This window comes from Pollachius pollachius (genome assembly GCF_949987615.1).
Source record: "Pollachius pollachius genome assembly, chromosome: 15".
Lineage (NCBI taxonomy): Eukaryota > Metazoa > Chordata > Actinopteri > Gadiformes > Gadidae > Pollachius > Pollachius pollachius.
The window spans coordinates 10,121,711-10,145,183 of record NC_136948.1 but is presented as its reverse complement, the minus strand read 5'-3'; the positions used below and the strand labels follow the sequence as shown (position 1 = coordinate 10,145,183).

The window sequence follows — 23,473 nt, the reverse complement described above, 5'->3', positions numbered from 1 at the left end:
TCCCACGTGTCACTCTGCTAAGCTCACCTCTCACTCCCCTCCCACGTGTCACTCTGCTACACTCCCCTCCCACGTGTCACTCTGCTACACTCCCCTCTCACTCCCCTCCCACGTGTCACTCTGCTAAGCTCACCTCTCACTCCCCTCCCACGTGTCACTCTGCTAAGCTCACCTCTCACTCCCCTCCCTGGCCCGTAAGGGCGTTTCTGTCACCTGCTCCCAGTCTACGGCCGTCCTCCGGTGGTCTTACAGGAGGAAGGGATGAAGACAGCTGTACTTCCTTACCCTAACCCTATAACTCTAACCCTAACACAGCCCCCAACCCTAACCCAGCCTCGAATCCCCTAACCCTAACCCAGCCTCGAACCTCTGAGCCAGTCTAAGAGGCGGTCCTGGTTACCAAGGTTACCATGTTACCATAGTGCATCAACGGTTCCATGGGACGTGCACTTCATGGTATTTCTCACAGTAGTACAGATCATATTCCAACGCAATGGAAGCCTTATGGCCATTCTCACACATAAAACATGAAAATTAGAGTTTCAAACATCAATGAAAGGTCCCTTTAACTCATAGGAAAAGCCTGCTATTGATTCTAGATATTGTTTTGTGGATTGAAGGAGGTAAGACGAGTACTAAACTAGTCCTCTGAGGGTCTTACAGTAGAGACGGATACTGTTGGGCGCTGTACGCTACGCTGCCTGCCTATAAAAGCCTCTCATGCCTTTGGGGGTCTTCACCACTCCGCCCCACAGAGAAACCTTCAGAGAAGAGCCTAACCTGGACATGAGGAACAGCACTTTGTAATGTCTCGTAACAACAAACCCATTACAAAACAACAGTCTTTAATCTTTCTCCAGGCTGTTTATATAGCCGTCTGTGTGACTGTGTTCCTATAGGCTTAACTGCTAGATTTTAGTTTTGAAATGCAAACCTATTTATTTTTGCATTTGATCCTTTATAAATGTCTTGCAGTAGCTACTTCCATCAGTAAAGAAATACATTCTGCTGCTGTGGATAATCTACAGGCGCCTGCCAGAGGAAACCTTGCCCTAGCCCCACTAACCTACTAACCATAACCCACTACTAACCCCAACCACCTAGCCATAACATACTAACCCTTACCTACTAACCCTAACCCACTTCTAACCCCAACCACCTAGCCATAACATACTAACCCTTACCTACTAACCATAACCCACTACTAACCCTAACCCACTACTAACCCCAACCACCTAGCCATAACATACTAACCCTTACCTACTAACCATAACCCACTACTAACGTCGACCACCTAGCCATAACATACTAACCCTTACCTACTAACCATAACCCACTACTAACCCCAACCACCTAGCCATAACATACTAACCCTTACCTACTAACCATAACCCACTACTAACCCCAACCCACTACTAACCCTAACCTACTAATCATAAGCCACTAATCCTTACCTACTAACCCTAACCCACTAACCATAACCCACTAGCTGTAACCCAAACCATTACCCACTAACCCTAACCCACTAACCCTAACCTAGTAACCCTCACCCCTATGCTAATGCTACATAATAATGTTTATAACTCATTAACTGGATAATCCTAAACGAACGGACCTTTCTGTAAAGTGTTACCAATAAACGGAGGAGAAACAAGAGTGACGTTTTTAAAACCTGGATAATGAAGTATCAAGGGCCCGGACCAGCAAGGGCTCCAGTGACCCCTGTCACAGCGCTGCACTCTTTGAGCTGAGGGGCTCCGCCCACAGTGATGGAGGCGTCATCGGTCACCTCCCCCAGGATCTCTGGTGTGTCTGAAGCTGCTCCAAACATCTTCCTCCGCTGTCCTTCCAAGGAAGCCTGACCGCTTTTGGGTCCCAGCTGCCTCACGACTCGCTTCAATTCTCTCTCTCTCTCTCTCTCTCCCTCTCTCTCCCTCTCTCTCTCTCTCTCCCTCTCTCTCCCTCTCTCTCTCTCTCTCCCTCTCCCTCTCTCTCTCTCAGATGTTCTCCAGAACATCAGTAGGAACGAAGCCTCTCTTCTTTCCGCTGGCCACCTTGATGAAGCCGCTCTGCTCCACCTCGCTGCTCACGCAGATCTAGAGGGAGTAGAAGAGACACGATGTGAGGGCAGCCCTGACGTCTTCCTCCTCATCCACATGTTGGAGACACGCGTGTAATGTCTCTGATCGCCTGGTGTGTGGTATAGCATTGTTCTGTTTCTAGAACCAGCCAGGGTCTGCCGGGAGGGACTGGAAGGAACTGCTCACTGACTGATGAATGAACGCTTTTTCAACCTTTTTGTTAGTATCTGCCCAAAACCTCACGGCAGACCAATATCAAACCAAAGCCTCAAACCACACCAAGTATCAAACCAAATAAATATATACAGTATATATTTAGGTAAGACTCACAGAGGAAGGTTCCTACCTGTCCCTCCTTGAGAGTGATCTGTCCCTGCTCCTTGCAGCCAATGAAGGTCCTGCTGCACCTGAACACCGAGTCCCCAGCCCCCACCTGCTGTGCGTAGGCAGCCGGGAAGAAGCCCACCCGGTCCTCGATCACTCCCTGAACAAAGAAACGTCACGTCATTAATAATGCAGACCATGAGCTCCTCTATTTTTACATGCTGTGATCTAGATAGCAACGTGTCGCTCTGTAGCGACAGACCAACGAGGCTCCAGCCTCACCACTCATCTGTTTGGCACGCACTCTGGGCTAACAACAACACATTAAGACGTCTTCATGGTCTCTCAGCCGGTCTGCGGAGCCTCCGATTGGCCCTTTTGTATCCTCATTTGTCAGCTCCCCTGTCACCCACAGCTGATCCTCTGTGAGGATCCTTCGCCCACAGGGCGTTGGACCAGGGAGAGGCTAAAGCATCCTGAGCCAAGCTTGATGAAGCGTGTTCAGTTGAGTAATGAGTAACATGCCTTCCACCAGTCGTTGTTGGAGTCATCAGCCAGTAGGATCCGGTCTCCTGGTCTGTGAAGCACAAAAACCTCATTCAGTTTTATGATACTTTTCTTTTATTTGAGAAGTGGTGAAGGGGACATTCTTCTTTCTTTATAGGCAAGGCGTCCTGTTAGTTTGGTTTTATAATTTCAGTGGAGCGTCTCTCTCCCGGACATCAGCACCCTGGGATTCAACCTGACTGGCATGATTACAAACATCTGCTCAAAGCCACAGCCTCTTCCACCAATCAGAGACCACCTCTGAGTGGAGACGCCTCAGGTCTAGTTAACGGTTTAGACTTTCCCTCGGGCAAATGAATCACAGGGCGGAGATGTTTCAGCGGGGGGAAGGGTTGGGGTCGGAGGAGGTGTGAGGTCAGAGGAGGTGAGAGGAGGTGTGAGGTCAGAGGAGGTGTTAGGTCAGAGGGGAGTGAGGTTAGAGGAGGTGTGAGGTCAGAGGAGGTGTGAGGTCAGAGGAGGTGTGAGGAGGTGTGAGGAGGTCTGAGGTCAGAGGAGTAGAGAGGAAGTGTGAGGTCAGAGGAGGTCAGAGGAGTTGTGAGGTCAGAGGGGAGTGAGGTTAGAGGAGGTGTGAGGTCAGAGGTGGTCTGAGGAGGTGTTAGGTCAGAGGGGGTGTGAGGTCAGAGGAGGAGTGAGGTTAGAGGAGATGTGAGGAGGTGTGAGATGCTAACTCACTTGGCATCGACCAATTCCCTCAATCTCTTTCCTTATCTTTATTCTGCTTTTGTTTCAGATACATTTTAACCTGGAACTGAAACCCAAACACTGAGTGGAGGTTTGATTAGAGGATTACTATCTATGAGAACACTTTGGGAGTGGATGTTTCGGCTTGAGATGTTTCTATGGGGAGTGAGGAGATCTCTCCTACCATGAGATAGAGGTCCTCCAGGACCTATTGGGCTTGAGGTGACACATGGTTTCTATCTGGCCAATCATGGCCTCCCGAGAGCAGAAGGTAGTGAGTAGGACGTCTGCTAAATGGAGTTTGTTTCAAGGAGCTGGTAACTATGATGGCATCTCCAGAGAGGAAGGGAAATATGTTGTGGGCTCAGAGAACTGAAGACATCAAAGCAGATTGACACATTTGGCTCCAACACAGGAGAAATCATGGTTGGAGGTCAACTGAATGAAGGTAGTTTGAAGGGTTATCTATAGCTACTGTATCAGGATGAATGATGCTATGACGATATATTTATAACCTGTCAGGTGCTTTCAATCAGGACATGAATTATATTCATAAACCCACCCTTCATAAAGGAAGTTAATTAGATAATTAGGTGAATCTATTCACGGCAACGTTGTCCTCACTAGTTGACTGAATAAAGTTGTGATTTCCCCCAGGATGGAGTTCTGTCTTCTTAGACATACGAGTAAAGATTTTTTTTTTATATATCTTTCAGCAATAACATCAGTTGTAAAAATATTTACATTATTGTTGATTTGGTGCCCTCATGGTGACTGATCTGTTTGAGATCATGTACTGTCCGGTCAATAGCAGACATCTCATCTCATGCACCCAACTTAGCTTCACTTATTTTAAAGCTTCACGGAATAGACAGATTTAGAGACCCTTAGATCGTATGTGTGTGTGTGTGTGTGTGTGTGTGTGTGTGTGTTAGTATGTGTGTGTGTTGATATGTGTGTGTGTGTGTGTGTGTGTGTGTGTGTGTACTTGTGTTTGTGTGTGCATGTGTGTGTGTGTGTGTGTGTGTGTGTTGGTATGTGTGTGTGTGTGTGTTTGTGACCTCATCTCCAGGTCGTGAAGGTCCAGAGGGGTGAAGCTGAACAGCGCCACATAGGTGTTCAGCTGGAGAACCTCCTTCTGCAGCGCCAGGCTCTCCTGCTCCTAGAGGACACACACACACACAAACACACACACACACACACACACACACACAGACAGACAGACAGACAGACAGACAGACAGACAGACAGAGATAGACAGATTGAAAGACACTTTTATGATTATGATCTTTTCACTTTCCTCTGTGTTCATGCATGATTTGGTACTTTTTGCTTTTCTTCTCGTTGATGAGTTTCTTACCAGATTCTGAAACTTCCCTTCTGGCTCGTATCGCTCTGAGCCGTTCGCCAGGACTCTGAAGACTGAGGAGCAGAAAACAAAATAACGCCTGAAAAAGACTCAGGTCAACAGCGTCACACCTGGGAGCGGATTCGGTTTAGCCAAAAAGACATGTGATGGGCATTAAAACATGGTGGTGATAAAGACCCTCATTGATGGGCCTAAACCTAAACCCCCCCTTATCGCTGGGCCTAAACCTAAACCCATCGCTGGGCCTAAACCTAAACCCACCCTCATCACTGGGCCTAGACCTAGACCCACCCTCATCACTGGGCCTAGACCTAGACCCACCCTCATCACTGGGCCTAGACCTAGACCCACCCTCATCACTGGGCCTAGACCTAGACCCACCCTCATCACTGGGCCTAGACCTAGACCCACCCTCATCACTGGGCCTAGACCTAGACCCACCCTCATCACTGGGCCTAGACCTAGACCCACCCTCATCACTGGGCTCCCTGGACGGGTTGCAGCCGCTGCTGTGGCCCACTGTTTCCTCAGGGCAAGCGTCAAACTGGTCCAAGTCAGTGGTCTGAAACAGAACCCATACACACAAACACACAAACACACGTCAAACTGGGGCTCAAACGCGTTTCACACGCAAAGACAAACGTAGAATTTATGGCGGAAATCTGAGTAAAGAAGACAAAATGTTATTGTTCCCCCCCCCAGCGCCTCCCACAGCCTCCTCCAAAGTGTCTCCCCCTAGCTCCCCTTTAGATGGCTCGCTAGGGTGGGGCCAGTCCAAAGAGTCGTAATCAGAGAAAGGGATTGCTCCATCGACATCACCTCTTCATCGTCCTGAATGCACTTTATTAGAGACGCTACGAACCTAATGTAGCCTAACATAACATAGAACATAGATCATATAGAACATAGGATATATTTAATATAGAACCCCACCTACTAGAAAATACTTTACTCAACTATTTTGATATGAATGGAAAACTTTCTTTTAACACAACGAAAAACTAAAACAATACCCCTGATCATGTAACACAGTAGTAATAATAATGATATTTCAATGACCAGAATCTGACCGAGCTTCTGAGAGACGAGTCGGAGCCGCTGGGCCTCTTGGCCTTCTGGGCCAGAGACGTGGCCATCCTGAGGGCCTCGTACACCGGGTCCACCTTGTTACCGCACGCTGAGGAGAACCAGAGGACACAGAGTCTTAGGGACCGTATCAGAGACTTAGGGACCGTATCAGAGACTTAGGGGCCGTATCACACCAAAGATTCAGGGATCTTATCACACAGAGACTTAGGGACCGTGTCACGATACGTAGGGACTTTACCAGAGACTAAGGGATCGTATCACACAGAGACTTAGGGACCGTATCACACCAGAAACGTAGGGACCGTATCAGAGACTTTAGGGACTGTATCACACAAGAGACTTAGGGACCGTATCACACTAGAGACGGAGGACCTTACCAGAGACTTAGGGATCGTATCACACCAGAGAATTGGGGACGTATCACACAGACTTATGGACCTTGTATCACATTAGAGACTTAGGGACCATGTTTCACACCAGAGACTTAGGGACCATGTTTCACACCAGAGACTTAGGGACCATGTATCCTTGAGTTGAATGGTATTCTTAATCAAACAGCGTTTAGTGATCAACTCTACAGTGTGTCCTACTCAGTAGAAATTACATTTTACAACTATGTACCACATGGTTAAAAGGATAGAGAGATGTTTTACCGATAGGCATGACTTCTTTGATGCATCCGAACTGTTCCTGGATCAGCAACGGGGAGCTGTAGTAGCGGCGGAAGCCTTTGGGCTGACAGGGGGAGAGAAGAGAAGTGTCAGTGGAACAGCACTGAAGGTCACAGCACTGAAGGTCACAGCATTGACGGTCACAGCACTGAAGTCACAGACCCAAAGGCCTGCTCTTCTCAATGTGCAAAGCTCAATCACTGGTTCTGTTTGGAAAACCACTGCACTGGGATAGCAAAAAATAATATTTAATCACAATGCATGCAGATTAAAAAGTGACAACCAAAACAAATTTAAGTTGAGTGAAATTTTGCTAAGTTTTAATCTTAATGCAATACGACTCATACTCTGTTCTGCTTTCCATCCATGTAATCTTACAGAACCACGCATCAGATTGCTCACAAAGGAATTTCAGAAGAAGCCCAAATATTTCTCCCAGAGTTTATCCAGACACACAATTTAGGACAGATCAAATTACTGTGTGAATTACTATTATTATCTTGTGATTGGAGGATTAGGCCTATTGCTCCCACAGAGCATTGCATAGTAGCAACATGCTACACGTTAGCACATACTCTATTGCACCCACAGAGCATTGCATAGTAGCAACATACTACACGTTAGCACATACTCTATTGCGCCCACAGAGCATTACATAGTAGCAACATGCTACACGTTAGCACATGCTCTATTGCTCCCACAGAGCATTGCATAGTAGCAACATGCTACATGTTAGCACATGCTCTATGCTCATTTGCAGAGATGAAACATCTATGTTTTATTATTTTTCAGTTGTTTCAGTTGTTGTGGCGGCAGTGTGTCCTGGTTCTGTCCTCCTGTCCAGTGAGGGGTTGTTGTTTATTGAGGTTCAACTCGACCCCAGGGGCCACTAAACGTCCTCGTCTCGCTCTCTAGGTCCCAACGCAGCGGAGAAACACTTCCCTCCTGGGTCAGCCTCCTCCAGTTCTTCAGAGAGACAAGGTCTCTCTGAAGAAGTCCTGTAACTCATCCACCTCTTCCATATCTAGCTCCTTCATAACGTGTTTCAGAACATGCGGTCGGTCGCTGATGCAAGCCACTGCCTCACTGGGAATCAGGAGCTAGTAAGCAGCCAAATTAGGGACGTCAACGGTAGATATTTCACAGATGATCATATTGTGGTGATTTATGAAATCCAAATACACAGATGATAAACTAAAAGTTGTTTTGGCCAAGAAAAACAAGCTTGAGAAGTAGTGTGCAAGTTGAAACCCTAATTTAGAGTTGTATCCTCCGGGGAGGCATCCTGTTTTATGCGTGACCTTTCAACTTATTTTCCACTGAGCTGATCCTATCTCTCCAAGCAGGGAGTCTTCAAGCTCGGTAAAACTGAGTTATGAGTCATGGTAGAACAGGCAAGAGTTACCATGAAACACAGAGAGACGTCCTGGCAATCTCTCTGTGTTTAATTTCAGCATGGAACATTCAAATCACTCAGTGTGGAGGAAAACATGAAGTAGAATTGTATCAGATTGTATCAGTGTACGACTCTCTGTCTCTACTGAGAGTCCAGCCTTCTCCATGTTAGGGTGATGTTGACTCTCTCCAAGTCATTACAAAAGATAAGCGATGGAAACACCTGGCTTCCAGAACATATCCAAAGGAACCAAAACCTTGGCAGCGCGATTCAAAGGAGGATTCGTTTTTGTTTTTTTCAGTAACGCACGCGCGTGCGTATGTGTTGCATGCGTTTGTGTTGCATGCGTTGGTGTGGTTGTTGTATGCTTGCATATGTGTGCGATTGCAGATGTGTGTTTGACTTAAAGTCCCGTCGTGGTCGTACATAAAGAAAAAACCTAAACTGGTGCTGGCCAGTTCTCTGGTCTGTAATGGGACATGGCAAAATGAAGAGTGGTTTTTGGCACATCCAATCATGACCACTTCCTCCCTGGAAAAACAGCCAGCCTCCAGCCTGCACAGCCTAACCCACTCATCACCAAACACCTCACTGCTACGCCCACAAACTGTGTGTGTGTGTGTGTGTGTGTGTGTGTGTGTGTGTGTGTGTGTGTGTGTGTGTGTGTGTGTGTGTGTGTGTGTGTGTGTGTGTGTGTGTGAATGAGAGATGGAAAAAGAGAGAGAGGGAGAGAGAGAGGGAGAATGAGAGCTGTAGATAGAGTGGGGCGTTGTGCTATGCCAAGTCTTAATCACATCAGTAACCAATCTCAATAATCATCCCGTTATAATGATTTCAGACCATAATTCAGTATATAAAGCACAGATTTATCATAGCTGATGAGCAGCAAAAGGTTTTCAGTTGAGGTTTTTCTTTATCTACCACCAGGATCATGTTGTTGACTGAGATATAACACATCCCATAGGGATCCTCCAGAGACATCTCCTTCCGTTGACTTCTCTGAATAAGATGAATCATCTACAAACGGTCTACAATAGCCTAATCTACAACACAGTGGATGACTCTATGCCGGACGTGTGTGGCCCTTGTCTTCTGGCTAGAAGCCTTCTAGTAAAAGCCTTCTTCTTTAGTCTACAGATCTTATTCTACCTTCATAGTTTTCTATCTGTGTTATCTATATGTGTTATCTATGAATGATTTATGAATGATCTATGGATGATCTATGAATGATTTATGAATGATCTATTGATGATCTATGGTCTCTGTCGGTCTAACCTGCTGGCCATTAGGCCGTTCTTCATGCTGGTTCACAGAGGCCCCTGGATAGAAGTTCTTAACACAGCAGTCCCGCTCAGCACTGGCACTTTACCAACGATAAGGAGCGATGATGAAGACGACGGCCAGATCACTCGTGATGATGTGTCGACTTTATATTCAGTTTATATTCAGTCACTAACAAACAGAACCACAAATAGGCTTACTATTTTCAGAGGTAGGGGAATAATAAATAGCAGCAATTAAGCATAGTGTCTGAAACTGCGCCATCCCACGCATCTTCTGTGGTTCTACCGCAGTATGCCTTCACCATCTGTCCCCCGTGTGTGTGAACCCCGTGTGTGTGTGTGTGTGGGGGCAGCCTGGGGGCGTCCCCAGGCAGCGTGGAGGGTGGGGGGGTCTTACCAGCTTGCCCTGACAGCGCTGTCGCCCCACACCGTGCTCACACTTATGGTGCAGGCTCATCTTGCAGGCTTTGCAACGCAGGCCGTGCTTGGCTGTGTTCCCCGCCAGGAATACCACATGCTTGGCCGTCGTTCCTAATGGAGACACACACACACACACACACACACACACATACACACACACACACATAGACATAGACATGTAAGGTTCGCGTACGCCGAGAAATACAGTACAAACACGCCCACAGACTTATGTAAAGAAAAACTAAATAAATATTATGGTCCCGTTGAGGGGTGTTGATGATGGACTGTAGAGGAATGCAGAAGTGAGTCACAACCCGTACCCAGTCTGTTGTAAACCGTTAAAGGACACAAAGATAATAAGGAACGATTTGAAAACAAAGAAGGCCTGAATTGACATTTAGAAGTTGCTTTCATCAATAGCTACTTACAACTATTCATACACACACTGATGGCAGAGTCAACCACAAAAGGAGACAGCCAGCTCCTCGGGGGCAGTTAGGGAGAGGCTTCTCGCTCAGGGAAACCTTGAAACTCAGCGTGGAGGAGCCGGGGAATCGAACTAGCGACCTTCTGGTTACAAGTCACCCTGCTGAGCTAAGCCGACCATCCATAGATAACATCTGGTCTCCACAGCTCACAGGAGGAATGTCAAATCTATACTAAAGCAGAACTGCTGGTTATCGACCCTATCAAACCATTGATTGTTCAAATCCATTATTCATAACGATCACATTAACCTGATCACAATACTTCGGTCACTCATCTTCTACATCACAGGACTTCATCAACTTTCTATTGAACATAGGATATATCTGCTTCATAACTAACGCCTCCTCACACCACGTCAAACCGTGTTTGTGTGTGTGTGTGTGTGTGTGTGTGTGTGCGTGCGTGCGTGCGTGCGTGCATGTGTGTGTGTGTTTGTGTGTTTGTGTGTGTGTGCGTGCGTGCACACACACACAGTTTTAAATTGCCATAGCGGAGGAAGTTGACATGATGAACTGAGTAAATATACAGCAGAAGGATAGCGAGACAGACAGGCAGACTTGGTGACATAGATCACAGTAGAGAGAGACCTCTGTGTTGTGATTGGTTGCTGTCTGGCAGCTCACAGCCCCCGGTGATTCATTGATGAGCCAATGAGCATGTGCCCTGCTGTGACCCGGTCTCTCTGTGTGACCCGTTCTCTTGCTGTGACTCTCCCTCTTTCTACTCTAAAATGTGGACGTGTGAAGAATTAATTGATCTACTGGTCTGGAGGGTAGGATTGGTCTGTATGACTGGTCTGTAGTGGTAGGACTGGTCTGTAGTGGTAGGACTGGCCTGTAGGACTGGCCTTTAGGAATGGTCTGTAATGGTAGGACTGGTCTGTAGTGGTAGGACTGGTCTGTAGGACTGTTCTGTAGTGGCAGGACTGGTCTATAGGTTTAGTTTGTGGAACTGGTCTGTACTGGTCTGGAGGGTAGGACTGATCTGTAGAACTGGTCAGTAGGACTGGTCTGTACTGGTCTGGAGAGGTGTTTCTGTTCAACCTCTGGTTTCTTTTTGTCTCACTGACAGAACTTTACATTCGGGTCGTGACACAATGTGGACAATGTGGAAGATTATAAACAAAAAACAGCACGGGATGTTTAAGTCAGACAACATCCAAGGTGTTCCTCTGGAGCACGAGAACAAACCCCAAGGACTGGGGCTAACCCAAACCCTACAGCTCTGTGTTCTACAGAGAGGGCAACACAGGGTTAACCCAAACCCTACAGTTCTCTGTTTTACAGAGAGGTAAACACACAGTACTGGGGTTAACCCAAACCCTTAAACTCTGTGTAATACAGAGAGCTAAACACCAATCACTACCCTCCACACACACAACTCATACAACAGTTTGTTTTTTCTTCGTTCCTATGGCGAGACAGGAGTTTGTCAGGGCTACAAACTGAATGATAGGTGGGGCCCCTGGTGTGGCCCCTGTGAGATCTGTTATTGCTGGGCCCCGCTGGTGCAGAAGAGGCTCCTGGTATAGAGATGGTGATACTGAGCAGAAATCATGACCTGCTGACGGCAACCACACCTGTCGCAACGGCCTCACCGATCACAACTGATCTGGGAACAAACCCTTGTACCTTTGTCGCTGCGTTTATTGTGGGCTATTGTATCAGGAACCAGATCTTAATCAAAGTATTCCTGTACAGTAGTTGGCTGGAGATTCAATAGGCTTGTGAGCCCACATTTCAGTGAATTCCTTCTATTTCTGTGTTTTTTCGATGATTTGTTGAAGTGCTTATTTTTTTCACTGCATGCCATCCTTAGTAGGAGGAGCAATTGCGAAAGACTATCAACTTACAAAACTAAAACAAAAAAAACAGGGATATAATGTTGCTCTGTGAAATGTGTTACTATGAAAGTGTTGAAGTCATTTAGTCAAACGCCATGGCCCAATCAAGTTACAACAATCTAATTACATGCGTAACGGGTTATTAAAGCGCAACATAATTATGATCAACACAGGGTGAAATGCTTCGATTGCTTAGGAACGTCTTTAGCTACGGTTAGAATGTAAATGTTGGCGCAGACTTCATGTCCAAATCTAGGATAAACACATGCAGAGGGTCAGCTGGCTTCATGGTGTTTTGATGCAATCTTACTGAGAATTGTGAGAAAAACGCTGATTTGAACATGATATGAAAAGGGCAGAAGTTTGTCCTTTGTAAAGAACTTTCCTCAAGAAACCGCAAGCAGTGAATTCATCCCCAGGAAGGATTAGCATCATTTAACTGTGATGCAACTCAATTAGGGTCAACCTGCTTTTCTGGAAACTGACTCACTCACTTTCCAGCACCAAACTGGAAAACACATTTCACAAGTTGTATTCCAGCAGAAAGCCAGGAATCAAACCTTGTGAATCACAGAGCATTCAAACAAGTGGAGGGTTAAAACCTCTACCTCTCTATGGCATGCATTTAGTAAGGATACTTAATATTTAAAACTTCATGCATATAGTAAGAATAATTAATACTTAATACTTTAGTAAGAATACTTAATGCATGAATTTATCATCAGGAAAATGAATGTGGTTCTGGTTGCTCATTATGGATGAAACTTCATTTCAAACAGAAGTTTCAATGTTAATAGACAAGAATTGTGGCAGTAATAAGACATGTATATTAGTTGAATACTCCAAATACTCTTAGGTGACGTCTTCCACTTCAGGAATTAATAAAATACATATTCTGTCTGTCTAATCTTGTAAATAAAACAGTGCTGTAGCTATCATCTAGGTACGCATCGAACCCTATGAGAGAAATGCATTACGTTTAAATAAAGTTCCCACTATGCTATTTCATCTTCCGTAGTTCATATCTTTTCCTTGCTTAACCCTTTTATTTATTTTGATCATCAGATTTCTCATAATTTGTCAAACAAAGTTTTGATAAGCCTAGATTAGGGTATATTTACGTTAATTTAGGATTTTACATCAATTATCTTTGAGGTACAAGCCCTATAGATGCACATATATGTACTGGGAGCACTGGTTCCAGAGTCTGAGCCAGCAGCCTGACCATGGATCAATGGACCCCGGTGACCTTGATGCCCTGCATGTCAAACAAACGTGTGCACATGATGACAATGTTGTGCACGTGAACACAATGTTGTGCACGTGACCACAATGATGTGCACGTGACGAATATGTTGTATACGTGACCACAATGATGTGCACGTGAAGACAATGCTGTGCACGTCTGATCCTGGCAAAGAGTTCACTCACGTCTCATTCTCGGGCCGAGAGCAGAGAATAGAGTACAGAGAACAGAGCGGGGGTCCTCACCTACGAGAACAGAGAACCGAGAACCGAGCGAGGGTCCTCACCTACGAGAACAGAGAACAGAGAACCGAGCGAGGGTCCTCACCTACGAGAACAGAGAACAGAGAACCGAGCGAGGGTCCTCACCTACGAGAACAGAGAACAGAGAACCGAGCGAGGGTCCTCACCTACGAGAACAGAGAACAGAGAACCGAGCGAGGGTCCTCACCTACGAGAACAGAGAACCGAGGGCCGAGCGAGGGTCCTCACCTACGAGAACAGAGAACAGAGAACCGAACGAGGGTCCTCACCTACGAGAACAGAGAACCGAGAACTGAGCGAGGGTCCTCACCTACGAGAACAGAGAACAGAGAACCGAGCGAGGGTCCTCACCTATGAGAACAGAGAACAGAGAACCGAGCGAGGGTCCTCACCCACGAGAACAGAGAACAGAGACCAGAGTGTGGGTCCTCACCCACGAGAACAGAGAACAGAGAACCGAGCGAGGGTCCTCACCCACGAGAACAGAGGACAGAGAACCGAGCGAGGGTCCTCACCCACGAGAACAGAGAACAGAGAACCATCGAGGGTCCTCACCCACGAGAACAGAGAACAGAGACCAGAGTGTGGGTCCTCACCTACGATCATGTGGTTGCAGACGTCGCAGAAGGTGGGCTTCTTGAAGATGTGCTCCATGAAGCAGTGGCCGGCGGCGTCCAACGTGTACGGGCTCCGTGACGACGGGGAGCGGGACGACGGAGGGGGGGCGGAGGGGATGGCGGGCGGGACGGGGGGGATGTGGTGGTGAGGGTTGTGGGGCGGGGCCAGGCTGTTGAGGTGGCTCGTGCTGCTGCTGACCTCCGACAGCAGCTCCGACTTGTTGTCTCCGCTGCTCCTGAAGAAGTTGTCGGCGCTCTTGCTGCGGACACTCTTGGTTTTGAAGGACAGAGAGCGCTTCAGCCTCTGTAGCTAGGAAGGGGGGGGGGAGAGGAGAAGAAGAGTGGGAGAAAGGTGAAGAAGGTTTATGAAGGAGAGGTGGAGCTGATGAGACATGCAGATTCAAAAGAGGGGCAGTGACGGGGAAATGCTTTGGATGTTTTTGGTGTGCTATGAAGATTAAGTCCAAATCGCTGATTTGGACTTAATAATTTGAAGTCTATTAAATTCCTATGCACAATATTCTTTAATGATCATCTGGTGTAATGCTTCATCTCTGCTGCACAGTTGTGGCTGACAAGAAGTCGATTGCTTACAGTATGTCCTCATTCAGCAGGGGCCACATGAGGGCCCTAGGGCCACATGGAAGCTGATGTGTTTTCAGAGTGCAGGACAATGGATCACATCAGGATAATCACTAAGATGCCAGGAGGTCACTGTTGTCCAGCATTCGTCTCTATCTCATCATGACCTTCTTTATCGTCATGTGGGACTGACCCCTCCTCATCTAACAGTTTAACGTTCGTCTCTATCTCATATTGTAATACAGCGGTCCTCTCTATCTCATATTGTAGTCTGGCGTTCCTCTCTCTCATATTGTAGTCCAGCGCTTCTCTCTATCTCATATTGTAGTCCAGCGTCTCTCTCTCTCTCTCTCTCTCTCTCTCTCTCTCTCTCTCTCATGTTGTGGCCAGCCTCCTGTCTTTCTCATATTGTAGTCGAACAGTCCTGCGTTCCTCTCTACCTCCTCATGACCCTTCAGAGGTCATTGTTCTCCAGGGTTCCTCTCTACCTCCTCATGACCCTTCAGAGGTCATTGTTCTCCAGGGTTCCTCTCTATCTCATCATCACCCTTCAGAGGTCATTGTTTTCCAGCGTTCCTCTCTATCTCATCATCACCCTTCTCTATCATCATGTGGGCCTGACCCCTCCTCCTCTAACAGTTTAACGGTAATAGGCCATCATGCACTATGCATGCAAGTCATTCAGTAGTGCTTTGAGAACTTATTTCTTCCAGTAAAAGAGTCTGATTTGGTGTGACCAACATATACTCTTTCATGAGCAGTTCTAGTGTATACTTAAATTTAGTTTTTACTACAGTTAGTTATGATTATGATTCAGTTTGTTAGTTGTTAGGTTGGACATGAGCATGCAAAACTGTCATGGAGTAAGACAGTGTTTTAGTAGCGGCTATATGGAGTAAAATATTGTGTTTGTTGTGTGTTTGTGATGACGACAACTGATTGATTGGTCCATCCGACCAATCGATTTAGACCATTAGTTTACCCCCTAACACCCACGTCAACGCTCTGTTTTAATGACCCGTCACAGCACAGGAAACAACGAGGATGAAGCAGCATCATACGATACAATCATAGTATTGGGTATTTATTCCAAAAAGGATTGTATTGTTGTACATTTAGACAAATGCTGGAATCATTCACTTTAATTGGGTTTCCCTTGTGTTAATTTCAGTTGGTGACTCATTTTAGCATTTGATGGCATTCAAGTTGTCATTTCAAACCACTTTAAACTTTGTACACATGCATAAAAACAGCTTATGGCTCAGATACACAGCAGGCAACAAGAGGAACCAGCCTCAGATGGTAGCACATCTCACCTTCCGTTTCTGCTGATCCGGCCTCACTGAGTTCTTTAAGGGACAAACACAGCATGATGGCAGAGGGCCAGGATGTAGAACATAAAGTACACTTAACATAAAGTAAACTTAACATAAAGTACCCTGCCTTTAAACACTGAACCGAAACGCATTACATATCATGTACAGCAGGCTGGGTACAACACCCAACATCTAAAACAGATCATCATTCTCTCTCTCGTTCTCTGGCTTCACCAGGGCTTGTTCACCTGTTGTTCATCCAGGAGACCATTAGGACTTAAGGACCAGAGATAAGTATTAGTAGGACTGATGGCCAGGAACCACCCAGAGATATGTCTTAGTAGGACTGATGGCCAGGAACCACCCAGAGATAAGTCTTAGTAGGACTGATGGCCAGGAACCACCCAGAGATAAGTCTTAGTAGGACTGATGGCCAGGAACTACCCAGTGATATGTTTTAGTAGGAATGATGAAGACCTGGAAACCACAGACAACTGGTACGGCCAACCAGAAGAACGAAAGGTTCACCATGTCAGGGTCAAAGTCTTACTGTTCCTCGTTATAATAAAAGGTTCACCATGTCAGAGTCTTACTGTTCCTCGTTATAATAAAAGGTTCACCATGTCAGGGTCAGAGTCTTACTGTTCCTCTTCGGAACGAAAGGTCACCAAGTCAGGGTCAGAGGCTTACGGTTTCAGAAGCTTCATATTGTTCGTATCGCCTACTTTAATGGCTCACATTAGTGGTGTTTGTCTAAACTATATTTTGAGCCCAGGAACTTATCTATCCATCTCTGTGTGCCACACAAATGGGACGAGTAGCAGCATCACATTCCTCTTAAATATTATTAATAAATAATAAACTCATTCCAGAAACTGAAAGTATTTCAGGCCTGGGTCTGCTCTCCTAGCTCGAGGCTCCTCCTCTCTATATAGAGACCTCTCTATAGAGATATGGAGGTGTCCTGGACTGATGCTCAAACTGTTACCTTAGTTACTTCTCTATAGATAGAGGTGGAGGTGCCGTGTCTCTTCTAGCTTGAGGCTCCACCTCTCTATAGATAGAGGTGGAGGTGCCGTGACTCTCCTAGTTTGAGGCTCCACCTCTCTAGATTGAGGTGGAGGTGCCGTGACTCTCCTAGCTTGAAGCTCCACCTCTCTATAGATAGAGGTGGAGGTGAAGAGACTGTCTAGCTTGAGGCTCCACCTCTCTACGGATAGAGGTGGAGGTGCCGTGTCTCTTCTAGCTTGAGGTTCCACCTCTCTATGGATAGAGGTGGAGGTGTCCTGGACTGATGCTCAGACTGTAACCTTGGTTACCTCTCCATAGAGAGATGGAGGTGTCATGGACAGATACTCGGACGGTTACCTTGGTTTCATGGCTCTGAGAGACTACCGGTGAGGCAGGGGTCTCCTCTCCCTTCTCCGCACCCCCGCTGGGCTCCTCCATGCTCTCCGCAGGGATCATCCTAGAGAACCCAGAGCTGAGGTTCTCCTGCTCGGTGAAGTACACAGAGCTGAGGTTCTCCCGCTCGGTGGTTCCTCGGGAGGAACTAGAGAACACAGCTGAGATTCCCCCGCTCGGTGGTTCCTCAGGAGGAGCTAGAGAACACAGCTGAGGGTCTGCTGCTTGGTTCTCAGCATGCAGGCTCGCCAATTAACCGATCCGCGAGCTTCAAATTCAGTGTTCAGCTTGTTTTAGTGATAACCTAAATCCATCTGAAGTCCTCCACAATCTAGAGCAAAAAAAAGACGACAGTCGTAAAGTTCCGAAGAGTCTAAATAAAATAATTACAGATTTTCTTCTATTTCAGTCTCGGTGTGAGTTCCGTTTTTCTCGCGCGCTCAGCAGAAATCCGTACAGAACTCCGTCGCGCTCTCAACAGAACTCCGTCTCGCTCTCAGCAGAAATCCGTCTCGTTCTCAGCAAAACTCCTTCTCGCTCTCCGCATCACGTCCGGACTGCTCGTCTCGTGCTCTCCTGCTCTGTCCGCTCGCGCTGAGGTCCAGACTCCAGCTGAGTCTTGTCTCGCGCTGTGCTCTGGGGCTGGGGGCTCACGTGGGCGGGAGATGGGATGGGGTCGTCCCTCTTCTGCTGGGAGACAGTACTGGGAGTGATGGGAGATGGAGTATGTTGCTGTCAAAGTACTGGGAATGGTGGGGGGGGGGGGGGGGGGGGTTGCTGTCACAGTACTTGGAGAGGTAGGAGATGGGGTGTGTTGTTGTCACAGTAGTGGGAGTGGTTGGAGGTGGGATCTGTTGTTGTCACAGTAGTGGGAGTGATGGGAGGTTGGGTGTGTTGTTGTCACAGTAGTGCGAGTGATCGGAGGTGGGACATGTTGTTGTCACAGTAGTGAGAGTGTTGGGAGGTCAGACATGTTGTCACAGAACTGGGAGTGGTGGGAGGTGGGATATGTTGTTGTCACAGTAGTGGGAAGGGTTTTTAATTTGTTATATTATAGAAATGATGTGGCAAATGGATGCCATTCTGACATGTCAGTAGGCTGTCGATGACAGACAGACATGTCAGTAGGCTGATGACAGACAGACATGTCAGTAGGCTGATGACAGACAGACATGTCAGTAGGCGGTTGATGACAGACATGTCAGTATGCTGTTGATGACAGACATGTCAGTAGGCAGTTGATGACAGACAGACAGACATGTAAGTAGGTGGTTGATGACAGACATCTTAGTAGGCTGTTGATGTAAGACAAACATGTCAGTTGTCTGTTGATGATAGACATGTCAGTAGGCTGTTGATGACAGATGTTAGTAGGCTGTTGATGAAAGACAGACAGACATGTCAGTAGACTGTTGATGACAGACATGTCAGTAGACTGTTGATGACAGACATGTCAGTAGGCGGTTGATAACTGTGAGGGTCTGTTGGTGTACGTACTGATGTCTACTGTTCTTATTCCAGTACTTATTCCAGCCCATTGAACCACTGCTGCCGCTGCCAGCTCCATGTTTGGGAACGTTTTGTGATTTAACTGTTTGTGTCGATGGGTTCCGGAAGTCACATGACGTAGCACAGCGACGCCCACTCATCATTAGCAGCTCTCTAACAAAGCTCCGTGAGAAAGAATGCTGACGGCCCACATGTCTGCTGACTTTACATGGACATGATCTCATCTGTGATTCTGTTATTGATCTCATCTATGATTCAGTTATTGAATCATCTCATCTATGATTCAGTTATTGTTTGCTCTCATCTAGGATTCAGTAAGTGATCTGGGTTTTTCTGATAGTTTTAAATTTTTGTTGTTGTTGCAGAATTTCTCTAGTAATCTCAGGAAACCAGAAAAGATAATTCTAAAAAATGGAGATTCCTCTATCACATTGAAACCCACTTTCTCGGTCACACTTGCGTCTGCCAAACTGCATGTTGTGTCTCTCTCCTTTGGGTTCCCCGCTGCTGGAACAAGACGTGGGTTAGGGGTAGTAAGTTATTATTAGACCTCGTCTCCTACTCAACATGCAGTTCACGTCGGGAAAGGAACCACAGTGGATTCCCGCTGTCTTCGTGCATGCGTGGAACACCTTGATCTTCATGTCTGTTGAAGGCTTTGAGCAGACCAGGGAAACGCCTTCATACTGTATCCCAACCAATACTTAACAATAATAACATGACTGAAGAAGAGTTGGAAATGTAAGTGTCAAATCTAAAGTCAGTTAAAACCCATTTAAACATAAAGCATATGGCTGGCAGAAGATGCATGGCTACAGAACTAGCCATCTCTGATCTATAACGTGGAGGCCTGTGGGAAATGTGGACATCAAGAAAATGACATGATTTCAACAGGATTGTTTTTTGGAGGTCGAGTTTATGAAAGCATCTTGGTGGCCGCAAGTAATTGTAATGAACACATAATGATTTAATTGAATTAATGATATCCTCAACGTCACAAACGATTTTGTGCTTTAGTATGGAACTGGCCCGGCACATTGGTTAATAAAGCTTCTTAAAGCTTAATGTTTCACATGTTTAACAACTCAACATATTCAGAGGTTATTTGGTCTGGAAAACCTTCATGTATGTCGTCGCCTTGTTGCTTAACATGTTGTTTCAGAGGAACATTTGGTGGTTACAGAGGAACGTTTGGTGGTTTCAGAGGAACAGAGCAACGTTCGGTGGTTGCAGAGGAACAGAGGACCGTAAGTTGGTTTCAGAGGAACGTTAAGGAGTTTCAGAGGAACAGAGGAACGTAAGGTGGTTGCAGAGGAACAGAGGAACGTTAGGTGGTTTCATAGGAACAGAGGAATTTTAGATGGTTTCAAGGGAACATTAGGTGGTTTCAGAGGAACGTTAGGTTGTTTCAAAGGAATGTTAGGTTGTTTCAAAGGAACGTAAGGTGGTTTCAGAGGAACGTTAGGTTGTTTCAAAGGAACGTAAGGTGGTTTCAGTGGAACGTTAAGGAGTTTCAGAGGAACATTAGGTGGTTTCAGTGGAATGTTAGGTGGTTTCAGAGGAACAGAGGAACGTTAGGAGGTTTCGAGAACAGAGGAATGTTAGATGGTTTCAGAGGAACAGATGAATGATGGATGGTTTCAAAGGAACGAAAGGTGGTTTTAGAGGAACGTTAAGGAGTTTCAGAGACACATTAGGTGGTTTCAGAGGAAAGTTAAGGAGTTTCAGGGGAACAGAGGAGCGTTAGGTTGTTTCAGAGGAACGTTAGGTCTTTCGGCCGCTTTATCAGGTTCCACATGTCGATTTGATGGCTCAACACATTCTGAATTATATTCAAACACACACACACACACACACACACACACACACACACACACACACACACACACACACACACACACACACACACACACACACACACACACACACAGCAGCAGCAGCATGTGTCACTCTAATGGGCAAATTAAATCCCAGAGAACCCAAGCTAATTAAGCTAACTTATAATGTGGGGCGACGAATGGTCTCTGTAGGGGACATCATAATGACAAGTCTGTGTGTGTGTGTGTGTGTGGGGGGGGGGGGGGGGGGGGGGGGGGGTTGAGAGCATTCCCACCAGTACTCGGGTTTGTTTGGGGCGGTTTGACGATACATTTAAACTTTTTTGGGAAGCTGAGCTTTACTACCGCCCCTGGGCCCCACCATGAGCCTGTAGCCCTCAGCGTACCTCCAGGCTGCTCCTGCTCTTCAGACCATCAGACACTGCCCTGAGCCCCACCATGAGCCTGTACCCCCCAGCGTACCTCCGGGATGCTCCTGCTCCCCTGCTGGTCATTGCGGGGAACAGCGTCAGGGACTAAGGAGCATTAGGGGCTATAAACAGACCGACAGCACCCAGCGGCTGGCCTCCCGCTCTGCTCCGCAAAGGCCACTTCCTCTCACAGGGGAATAGTTAGCGCTGGTGTTCAAGTCTATCAACCATGCACAGGGAACATTGGATTAACATTTAAAAAGACATATGTGAAAATGATCCATTATCCACCTGCCACCTTTTAGTGTGTGCAGGACTTGTTCTGATGTTCTTATCAAACTCATTTGTTTGTGGAGAATGAACATCTTCAAAAAGAAACAACAGTTGTTTTGTCTCTTCAGAATATAACTCTCTCTATTTTAGCATACCATTTCCCTCTTCTTGTCCTCTGTTTGAGCAGGTGTTTTAATTAGGTTATGAGCGGGGAGGGAAGGACTGATGTTTCATTTTTTTTGAATGTTTGAATTGTAATATCTTTTTGGAAGCATATTAACTTTAGCTTTTCTTTCAGTAGGCCAGAATCTTGTAAACATTTGGGGTAAGCGTCTAAACCGAAGGCTAAACCTGATGCTCTCTGTATTGAACTGGTGACGCTGGGCTGAACATGCAAGGGAAGGACAGGAGAGATAAGGGGCTGATGGTGAGGGTAACGCCTCGTGCCCACTGCATCCGTCCGTTGACTGATCCCCATTGACTTTGAATGGGGACGGACGCGCAATGCATTGTGGATCCGTCCGTTCCGTTGGATCCGTCGGCGCCGTCAAAAAGTTGAAAAATGTTCAACTTTTTCGGCAGCGACGGATCCGTCATCCAATCAGATCGCGTATGCAAATATAAGCACTGTGACACTACTCGGGCTCTGACGACCCTGGAAAGCTCCCCCATCCGTCAGTCACGCCTTCCGACGTCCTTTGACTGACGGTGCAGTGGGCACGAGGCAGCCAACCTCAGGGGTCTGTAGAAGGCCTCACTACATCGAAAGGGTTCTTGTTGAAAGATCAACTTTCTTTTGCCGACTTAAAACAGCGTGCCGTACATTGTGTTCTTCCTTTCCTGGAATCTTAAATTAATTTCAGACATCGGCAACCAACCCACGACATTGATGATTAGAATGTCGACCCAAACAAGACTTTGACGATATATGTCCTCATGCAAGATTTTTTGGAAGCACTGATACACCTTGTCTATGACCGCTGCATTTAAACATCTAGATGCTACAAGACATAAATCTAATCTTAAGACATGTTCCATTTTGATCAATTGACCACTAATACCATTCCACACCAAAACCGTGACAAGATGGATCCAAATCTCGCATATATTAATTGAAGGACAAGTTGAAGTGGATCTGAGTAGATAGGGCCTCCACGTGTTGGTGCCACTTACCGATCAGACGCCACGTTTTAAAGGGACAGTAATAACAGCAGACCGACGCTGGAAAGCCTTAAAATAGAAACAATTGAATGGATTGAACAGCAGGCCCTCTTCTTGCAGCTCCTCGCCTTGCGTGAGTCATAAGTGCTGGTTGTGTGCACCAGATGACGTGGGTGGAGGTGTGGGGGAGACGGAGGTGTCCTGGGTGAAGCAGCTGAGACTGAGTGCTGATGGTGTCCCCCCCCCCCCCCCCTTGCCGTCCACTTAGATTCAGCAGCGTTATTCTTGGTTGTTGCTATTATAAAAATGCACCTGTGGAACTCTGTTTAACCCCTTCCTCACTAGGCCTGTTTATCTGTTTTCTTCTTCTAATAACATACCCTAAGTAAATCTAGTCTATCTCCAGAACTGCAAGGGCTGTAATGTGTAATCTGGATACCAGCTGTGAGAAAACACATGGAGACTGAAGTGAAACAACGTGGACACGACCTGGTCAAAGGGAATAAAGCATAAATGGAAGATTTTATTTCCGCCGGAAATTAATCAAATATTTATAGTGAACACCAGATGGTGCATCATCAGTTGGTAGCCCTATAATATATACTGATTACTTATACTAATACCACAGGGCCACACAGGGC

At 46.5% G+C, this 23,473-nt stretch overlaps 1 protein-coding gene across 1 annotated transcript; it reads right to left on the bottom strand.

Annotated features, from left to right (window-relative positions):
• Window positions 1-1,935: 1,935 nt before the first annotated feature.
• stac (SH3 and cysteine rich domain) lies at window positions 1,936-18,134 on the bottom strand. Its single transcript, XM_079752907.1, has 11 exons — window positions 17,606-18,134; window positions 14,319-14,649; window positions 9,859-9,992; window positions 6,765-6,846; window positions 6,093-6,199; window positions 5,494-5,584; window positions 5,014-5,075; window positions 4,715-4,815; window positions 2,927-2,982; window positions 2,428-2,561; window positions 1,936-2,096 (listed from the first exon to the last, which is right to left on the bottom strand). Exons 1-11 carry the CDS (start codon window positions 17,702-17,704, stop codon window positions 1,998-2,000), a joined length of 1,296 nt encoding a protein of 431 aa, XP_079609033.1. The 5' UTR covers window positions 17,705-18,134; the 3' UTR covers window positions 1,936-1,997.
• Between the last annotated feature and the right edge of the window lie 5,339 nt (window positions 18,135-23,473).

Coding starts and splice junctions, on each gene's coding strand:
- stac (XM_079752907.1), bottom strand. CDS start 17,704: ATGATCCCTGCGGAGAGCATGGAGGAGCCCAGCGGGGGTGCGGAGAAG. Junction 14,650..17,605: donor CTCAGAGCCATGAAACCAAG/GTAACCGTCCGA, acceptor CCCCCTTCCTAG/CTACAGAGGCTGAAGCGCTC. Junction 5,076..5,493: donor CAGGGAGCCCAGTGATGAGG/GTGGGTCTAGGT, acceptor TCTGCTCCTCAG/TCTTCAGAGTCCTGGCGAAC.